Source organism: Gymnoscopelus braueri (genome assembly GCF_963280865.1).
Source record: "Gymnoscopelus braueri genome assembly, chromosome: 15".
NCBI lineage: Eukaryota > Metazoa > Chordata > Actinopteri > Myctophiformes > Myctophidae > Gymnoscopelus > Gymnoscopelus braueri.
In genome coordinates, this window is record NC_137620.1 from 35,894,399 (window position 1) to 35,904,398 (window position 10,000).

The 10,000-nt window shown below is 42.8% G+C and overlaps 1 protein-coding gene across 1 annotated transcript in view; it reads left to right on the top strand.

Moving 5' to 3' along the window:
* Nucleotides 1-10,000, top strand: part of dnah2 (dynein, axonemal, heavy chain 2) — a gene marked incomplete at both ends in the record, with an annotated part of 428,475 nt that overhangs the window by 322,979 nt on the left and 95,496 nt on the right. The window contains 3 exons of the mRNA XM_080450915.1: nucleotides 4,789-4,977; nucleotides 5,953-6,038; nucleotides 9,708-9,838. Of these exons, the coding sequence (XP_080307041.1) occupies nucleotides 4,789-4,977; nucleotides 5,953-6,038; nucleotides 9,708-9,838 (406 nt within the window). The remainder of the gene's footprint in view (nucleotides 1-4,788; nucleotides 4,978-5,952; nucleotides 6,039-9,707; nucleotides 9,839-10,000) is intronic.

The following is a 10,000-nucleotide window of genomic DNA, read 5'->3' on the forward strand; positions in this document are numbered from 1 at the left end:
GATGGTTTATTTGGTGATACAAGCATGAAAATTGGCATGAGCAGTCTCTGTGGGTCACTTGACAATAGGCCACCCACAGCTACTTGAAATTTCAAGATGGCGGCCATTTTTCAAGATGGCCAACACTTTAGTGGAGCAATTAAGTTATATAATGGTTTATTTGGTGATACAAGCATGAACATTGGCATGAGCAGTCTCTGTGGGTCACTTGACAATAGGCCACCCACAGCTACTTGAAATTTCAAGATGGCGGCCATTTTTCAAGATGGCCAACACTTTAGTGGAGCAATTAAGTTATATAATGGTTTATTTGGTGATACAAGCATGAACATTGGCATGAGCAGTCTCTGTGGGTCACTTGACAATAGGCCACCCACAGCTACTTGAAATTTCAAGATGGCGGCCATTTTTCAAGATGGCCAACACTTTAGTGGAGCAATTAAGTTATATAATGGTTTATTTGGTGATACAAGCATTAAATTTGGCATGAGCAGTCTCTAAGGGTTGCTTGACAAGAAAACACTCCCAGCCACTTTACATTTCTATTTTCAAGATGGCCGCCCCCTGGATCCTCAAAAGATACATTTTCTCATAGAAATTTATGTTTTTTTTTCTTTAAGGACGATTATACGATTATTATTATTATGCTAAAGAACAACTTTTAACACATCACAATATAGTTGTGTTGATTTGTTGATCATAGATAGATTAGATAAGAGTGAATATCTGCACTACCAGGGCACACTGGTGATATATCACTGCTGTTAAACTCAGAGTGGGGTTCAATGTCAGCTAATTGAAAGTTGGTATCCCAAATGCTGTCTAATTTACCCCAAAACAGTTAGATAGCCGCACCTGAATTGACAGGTTGTGCCAGCACGGGAGAGCCGAGCCAAGGTTAATGGGGTTTTAGTTAACCGGATGGTGTACAGATCGCTCAGGATTTAAATGGCATTGGATGAACGATCGAACTAAGTGTAGGGTTAAGGCACGAACTTAGTTGTATCCCATACATCAAAGTGCTTGGTAAAAGGTGGTAAAAGGATAAACCCTCGGCCTCTGCCTATGCTGCAGACATGGCAGAAGCCATCATAACAGTTGTGAAAACTAACTGGGACAGATGTTTAATTTGTCAGCAGGTCACCAAGGAAAAACTCATTCAGCCGAGTTTATTCAACAGAGAGCACGATCGTACTGGTTATGATACCATTGCAAGAAATGTTCCATTATTTCATAAGATCAATGCTCTGCCTATCTTACTTAGTCCAACCCGACTAGATGAAGGTGATGGCATAGAAAGCACATCGACAAGAAACAGAGCAAAATATAATTCAAGCTGTAAACTTAGGTTCAACAACACAGAGCTGGAAAGGGCCCAAAAGAGAGCATCTACATCTGCTGAAGACACTGAAGATACCAAAGATATCCATGTCAAGAGGCCAAGAAGATCTAATGTATGACCGGTCCAGCGATGTCACAACTGTGAACGAGGCCAGGCTTGATCTCTTTGCCAGAAAGCAAAGACAATATGACTTGATCCCACCAACTCAAGCAGCACTCAAAGAGCATGCCAAACATGCTTCTTATGAGGCTGGATACGTGTGGGGACAGGCATTGAAGCGACATCCACAAATGCAGAGCCCATCTGACTGGGGATGGGTGGAACAGGACGAGAAGTGGAAAGTCTTCTGGACTCCACTTCCACCTATTGCGGAGAGTTGTTGGGAGTTGACCAAATGTGGGTGCTCCAAGGCATGTACTGGAAGGTGTAACTGCTTCAGATATGGACTCAGTTTCACATGCCTATGTAGTTGCCCCTGCTAGAACCTATTTGCATGTTTATTTTGCCAGAGTTATTCCCTGTTGTCCTCTGTGTTTTCAAGTGGAGGCCTATGGCTCGGCTTCCCCTCGTCACATCGACGCATCATGTTTTACTTTTTATCTAGTCTATTACTGTGTAATTTTCAGTTGTTACTTTGTAACATTGCTTCCACTGCCTTCCACTGCCATATCTAACAGTGAAGCACATTTTCAGTTTAGTTCCTTAGTATCGTTTGTCATGGTTCCGTGGCTATTGCCATTCAGTATTAGCCATTACTCATAATTTTGGAGCACTGTCCGTTCAGCACCACAACTGTGCTTATCAGCACCACAACTGTGCTAATTTATTCATCTTATTTTTTGTTTCCCCACCCCTTAGTATTTTAGTTAGTAGTTTAAAAAAAACAATATATATATATATATATATATATATATATATATATATATATATATATATATATATATATATATATATCCTCCCTTGTGACTGTTACCTTGTCGTGGTAAGGGAGCTTGTTTAGGCCTACCTCAGTGAACCCTGAGAGCTATGCCGGTGGGAGGCAACTCCTGACAGGTCTTACCAAACTGGACAGGTCGTGGGCGAGGAGTCAGACAAAACACAGTCAAACAACCTCTCTTGACAGAGCTTTTTGAGGAACCCAATACATTTCTATGAGAAAAGGTATCATTTAAAGATTGACATCTTGAAATTTCAAGTGGCTGTGGGTGGTTTCTTGTCAAATGACCTTTTGAGACGGCTCATGGCAATTTTCATGCTTGTATCACCAACTAAATGATTTCTTAAGCTTAACTAGTCCACTAAGGTGGTGGCCATCTTGAAAAATGGCCGCCATCTTGACATTTCAAGTAGCTGTGGGTGGCTTATTGTCAAGTGACCCACAGAGACTGCTCATGCCAATTTTCATGCTTGTATCACCAAATGAACCATTATATAACTTAAATGCTCCACTAAAGTGTTGGCCATCTTGAAAAATGGCCGCCATCTTGAAATTTCAAGTAGCTGTGGGTGGCGTATTGTCAAGTGACCCACAGAGACTGCTCATGCCAATTTTCATGCTTGTATCACCAAATAAACCATCATATCACTTAACTGCCCACTAAGGTATCGGCCATCTTGAAAAATGGCCGCCATCTTGGATTTTTGAGTGGCTCGATTAAAAAAGTCAAAGAGTTGACCTAAAGGAATGTTCATGCCAATTTTCACGCTTGTATCACAAAGTGAACGATTGTTCCTACTATCCGCTCTACTACTTGTATTATTATACTTGTGAGGGCCAAATGTCCCCACTCCCACAAGTATAGAATTTCAGAAAACATTGTGATGTCCTCACAAGAGAAATAGATGTTTTATGGTTAAAACAAACGATTTGTAGTCAGGCTTACAATTAGGAAAAGCTTCAGGTTGAGGTTAGGATTAGGATTAGGCATTTAAATGTTAGGGTTGGAATTATACATCTATACTTGTTGTTTATATTACTTTCACTTGTAGGCTTATATATCTTACGTTTTGAGATGTAAGAGTGTCAAGAGTCCTTGACATGGAAAAGTTTAGAAACCACTGATATAGCAACATAAGTGCTTCAGCAAACTGTTAGGATTTAGAAGACATTTGTAGAATCGGCCTCAGGCCTTAATGGATTAAGAAAATGGCAATCGTAAAATTCTAACCATTGGTTCTCAAAGTGGGGTCCCGGGACCCCCAGGGGTCCTTTGGGGGGGGGGGGGGGGGTCCAGGGGGTTCCGGGGGTCCCCAGCAAAATGTGTTAATATAGCATCACAATATTTTAACCACTTTAACCTTTTATACTTTGGCTATTTAAAAATAGCAGATATAAAAGCTCATAATGCGGCATAGATCTGCTATTTTTTTTTAATGTGTGCAAATCTTTGAATATAATATATTTTTAAGCGAATATTTGTAACTCAAATCTTTGCTTCTGGGGGGGGGGGGGTCCCTGGAACAAAAATATTTTGACTTGGGGGTCCGTGGCCAAATTTTGGATGGTCCTTGACATGGAAAAAGTTTGAGAACCACAGTTCTAAAACTACTGATGTCCTCACAAGTATTGTAAATACAAAACGTGTGCGCGCGCGGGCGGTCGGGACTTATTTGTGGTGCGGTCTGCCTCTCTCTCTCCCTGCTCTTTCCGGAGGAGGAGGAGGAGGAGGAGGAGGAGGAGGAGGAGGAGACGCAGTGTCTGTGTGCACACAGGCCGGCGCGGTGATGATGCATTCAGGAAATAAACAGTGGACCACTCCACCAGGAACCCTCTTCAGTCTGCTGGAGTGGCTCCACGTGAAATGGCTTTTTTGTTCTGCCGACACACGCCATTCCATCTAACTCAAGGGCCTTGTTGTTTGTGTCACTGTGTGGCATTTGTAAAATCATCACCGGTGGGTGGAAAGTACATTTACTGAGAGTACTAGTACTTGAGTACAATGTTGAGGTCATTTTACTTTACTTGGGTATGTCAATCTTTCAATACTTTAGGCCTATAGTTCTCCACTACATCTCAGAGGCATATATATTGTAGGCTACTGTTTGACTTTTAACCCATTAAGACCTGGAACGCATCTGTGTCACTTTAGATTTCTTTGGCTATTCAAAAATAGCAGATCTGCAAGCTCATAGCGCGGCACCGAGTGCCGCGCTATGAGCTTGTAGATCTGCTATTTTGATTTTTTTCAAAAAACTGTTACCTATACGTGTCGAAGTGTCCCTGAGCAAGACTCTTAACCCCTAACTGCCCTCTCTCACACAAGGAACACAGACAGACGGGTACAACAGGTACTCTGACAAATCCCCCAACACTATGACTCAGCCATAATGGTCGGCTCGGCAGTGCGACATAGGTGTGAGTGCCGCAGAGCTCCGCTTGCGTTGATTCGTTGATATAATAGAATAACGGCTGAGACGAGACGCTGCCTCTCCGTCCCCCCCTGCAGGACGCTCAGATCCTGCACATCTACGGCAGCATGGTGAAGCAGAGGCTGGAGGTGTTTGAGGAGGAGCTGAAGCCGTTGGGTCAGACGGTGACCCAGGCCACCGTGGAGCTCTACCACGCTGTCACCGAGCGCTTCCTGCCCACGCCTCACCACACACACTACCTGTTCAACCTCAGGGACATCTCCAAGGTACGCACACACACACACACACACACACACACACACACACACACACACACACACACACACACACACACACACACACACACCTCACCACACACACTACCTGTTCAACCTCAGAGACATCTCCAAGGTACGCGCACACACACACACACACACACACACACACACACACACACACACACACACACACCTCACCACACACACTACCTGTTCAACCTCAGGGACATCTCCAAGGTATACACACACACACACACACACACACACACACACACACACACACACACACACACACACACACACACACACACACCACACACACACACACTGCAAGGTACACACCTAACAACACACACTGCCTGTTCAACCTCAGGGACATCTCCAAGGTATACACGCACACACACACTCACTCACACACACACACACACACACACACACACACACACACACACACACACACACACACACTCACTCACTCACTCACTCACTCACTCACTCACTCACTCACTCACTCACTCACTCACTCACTCGCAAATGAAAAAAGAGAAAAAGAAAAGAAAATATATTTTAAAAAGGTAACTACTGTACTGAATTTCAGCGGATATACCAAAATATTGTTGGTATAGGCTGATATCAGCCGATAATAACACGCACACCCACATAAAATGATGTATAATGTTGATAATCACCTCGTGAGGCTGATACTCCAGAACCTCAGTTGATGGCGATTCATTAGATACAAAGACAATTAAAAAAATCAACGTAGCATCCGTGGCGGCCATGTTTGACTTGCTGAGTTCTCTCTGCAGTGAGTGAACACAAAGTGCAGTTTGGTCAGTTCAGTTCCATGTCAAGCTCTACTGTGTGTGTGTGTGTGTGTGTGTGTGTGTGTGTGTGTGTGTGTGTGTGTGTGTGTGTGTGTGTGTGTGTGTGTGTGTGTGTGTGTGTGTGTGTGTGTGTGTGTGTGTGTATGCGCACGCCCAGGTGTTCCAGGGTCTGCTCAGGGTGCACAGAGATTTCCACGACACCAAACACAACATCACCCGGCTGTGGACCCACGAGTGTTTCAGGTATAGCCATCCAGCCACCTTCCCTCTCTCTCTCCCTGCTGCTGCATGTCTGTTATACCTCACTGTGTTGGTCATACTGCAATGGTTCCTAACCTCAGGTCTGTTGTGGACCACCGGTCCAAATGGACTGTCCAGCCTTTAACCCATTGATACCTGGAACGCATCTGTGTCACTTTAGATTTCTTTAGGCTATTCAAAAATAGCAGATATACAAGCTCATAGCGCGGCACCGAGTGCCGCGCTATGAACTTGTAGATCTGCTATTTTTGAAAAATCGAGGAAAAAAAATTGGGTTTTTCTTTCAAATTTTTTTTTTGATTTAGAAGACCTTTCTAGAATCTTCTCAGGTCTTAAAGGGTTAAAGGCCTGTAAACTCTGAGAGTGTACCGTACCCTTAGGGGTCCATTTGGTTTAGTTCAGTGATTCTCAACCAGTTTAACCCATTCAATCCGGGAACACATCTGTCATTTTTAGATTTGGCTATTCAAAAATAGCAGATATACAAGCTCATAGCGCGGCACCGAGTGCCGCGCGATGAGCTTGTATATCTGCTTGTATATCTGCTTTTTTTTTTTTAAATCATCAACATTTCTGCTAATCTTTACAAATGTCAAACTTGGGTTGTTTTATCAGTGGTTCTCAAACTTGTTCATGTCAAGGACCCCCCAAAATGGCCGCCGATCCTCATCAAAATACGTTGTTCCAGGGGACCCCCAGAAGCAAAGATTTGAGTTAAAAATGTGGTTTCAAAAATATGTATGTATTCAAAGATTTGCACAAAATGTTCAAGATTTTTCCAATTTTTTTTAATAGCCAAGGAATAAAATAATGAGTATAGCTCAAATCTAAAATGTCACAGGTATGCGTTTTCCCGGATTGAATGGGTCAATGTCACAGACCCCTATTTTTGTATTTCTGGGACCCAAAATCTACACTGTCAACTCCTCAGTGTTTATTTAACCCCCGGCAGTGTACAAATGGATCCGTTGAGTTTGTACACTCTCAGAGTTAATCAGACCAGTAAGGGGTCCATTTGGACCCACTTTGAGAACTGGCGTCCTAGTTCAATGGAGTACGTCACTCAGTTAATATTATTTTAGACTCATTCAGGGCCAAGGTCACAATGAGGTAGGGTGATGCTCTATATATATGTGAACCTTTTTGACTGGAGGACAGTCATTTCGCTGGTGCCCATTCTTCAGGAAAGCAGAAGAATGGGCACCAAATGAGTTTATAGCCCAGTTAGACTCTTCACATACTAGAGTACAGAAATTCAGAGCTTAAATCGACATGTAAATATGAAATAAATGCACAAACATGTAGTAAATTATAAGGTTAGAGTTAGCATGCTAGCATTGCTAACCAAATCCTCAGTTTCCATCCAAACATCATGAAATCGTGGTAAAAGGTCGTTTTGAAAGGTATCACTAGTCTGTTGGCTTGTGTCTAATGTACATTTCAAATAAAGATGTATTAACAATCATATTTTGTTAAAACTGTTGTGAAAATGTATCTCTGTTTGTCCTCCTGGGCCACTGGTTCCAGCCGGTTCCAACAGGGGGCAGTGGCAATTGCTTGGTCTATATGGTCACTGTCACGTGGAAACCTAGTATGTCCAAAACGGTTACTTTTCAGAAAAAAAGAAAAGAAAAAAGCCTTGCGTTCCAATGGATGCAATGTAGTTACTATTTAGTCACAGGCTCTTGTTAATACTTTTAATTGGTTCAATATTTATTAAACCCACAGACACACTTAACCATTTTCAACCTGGCGGCCCTATTTAGGGCATGTCATTATTATAGGCTTCTTTTTTTTCTTTAGAAAATAGCACATCTAAAAGCTCTGAGGTTGTAGATCAGCTATTTTTGCTACTTTTGCGCAGCACTGTTGTACGAGGATTGCAGGAAGTATAAAATAGGGCATTCATTTATTAAGAAAAAAAACAGAGTCATACAGGGCCACGGTCAATTTTAATATGGTAATTAGGCTATGCATTGCAGAGTGGCCACAGTTAATATCAGTATTGACCCATCTGTACTGAGGAAAAGTACATCAGCACCACGCTGACGTCCTCATTGGAAATCTTTTGGTCCTGACTGTGCTTTAGAATTGCAATCAATTCAAAAGTCATTTGAGACATAACTAACTGTAGCTCGTTTCTATGTCAATAGACTGACACAATGTTCAGCGGGCATCTCATGTCCAGGTCTCTCCATTTATAACATTATCCAGGTGTGCTTCAGTAAGTTGCCTTATTAACACATTCACCGCCAAAGTTTTTTCATAATAAAATCACCCACTGCCAGGGTTTTAATCATTTTTTTATAGAAACAATGTGAATTATTTGTCCGTTTATTTTTTAACATTGAAGTGAATGGATTTTTTTTTCCTTTTTTTTCTTTTTTTTATTAATTCGTTAGGGTTAGGGTTATAAATTTATACTCAAAAATTAGAGAAACATTTTAGGAATTCAAAAACAGAATAAAAAATAATAATTAAAAGGGGAGAATTCTCCCCTTTGGCGGTAAACACCATTGACTGAAAAGGGGAGAATTCTCCCCTTTGGCGGTGAGTGAGCCATCACGTTACAATGTTGCAAACCATAGACATATAAAGGTAGACGCCTCCTCTGGCTCTGAAGCGTCTGTATGGCGGGCGCGCTTCCGCTTCCAGGGGGGGCAGCTGGAAATTTCCGCGTGCGTCACAGAAGGGGGCGTTCAGTAGGCCAATGAGAGGCAGGTGGGGGCGGGACAACTAGATTCTGACAAGTCCTGGAAAAGACACGCTGTGATTGGCCAGTGCCCGTACCCCCCATTTCCGGGGGGAACGGGCACTGGCCAATCACAGCGCGTATGGCGGCCACCATACGAAACGGGTCGCTCCAACGAACTGCAGAGGCCAATGAGGTTTCTAGGTTTCTATATCTATGTTGCAAACTACATGATTGCTGCCTTCTAGAAGTGAATCGGGGAAATAGTGAACCTTATGCAGCAGAGGTGTTGTAAGTGTGCCATCTAGTGGCTGAATGTTGTCTTGCCGCATCCAGGTTGGCAAACACTGACATATAAGGCTCGTTGTTACCAATCTTGACCTTGACACATTTGGAAAAAGTAGGTGAGACATTGTTTGTACCACATGTGTATCACTCTGCACTGTATTCTTCAGTCATCCAGGACTCAGGACACTTCAGTGTGTTGTGTTCCTCTGAACAATGGTAAATGCTGAATATTTTAAAATGCAAGCAATATCGGGAAACACAGTCACTGTTGCTCAAGCGGGCAATGATTTGCATGAGAATTGCTGCATATCAAGCATGTTATTGAATATTAAACCTCTGAAAAAGTGTCAGTCCTCCTCAAGAGAAAGACTAGGTTTCTGAGAGCTGTGTGTAATGCCCTACTGCGTCATACCACAGTGTCATACACAAATAGTAAATAGGGGAAAAAAAGTATTAACTTCAAGTTAGTGGTTAAGTTGGTTTCATAAATATTGAACCAATGACAAGTAGAGCTTGTGACTAGAAAATAACTACATTGCTACACAGGTAAAAAAAAATCCCCTGAAAAGTAACAGTTTTGGACATAGTACAAGGTTTCCACCGACAATAGAGAGTGTTTGTGCGTGCAGATGTGTGTGCCCTATAGGCTGACATGTGTTGATTGTGTGCAGGGTGTTCAGTGACAGGCTGGTGGACCACAGTGACATGGAGGCGTTTGTCGGTCTGCTGGCTGAGAAACTGGGCTCCCACTTTGACCTCACCTACCACAACGTCTGCCCCAACAAGATGCCCCCGCTGTTTGGTACTACACACACACACACACACACACGCACACCCACACACGCACACACACACACACACACACACACACACACACACACACACACACACACACACACACACACACACACACACACACACACACACACACACAGATGGCTTAACCAGCTGATAGATTGCATGA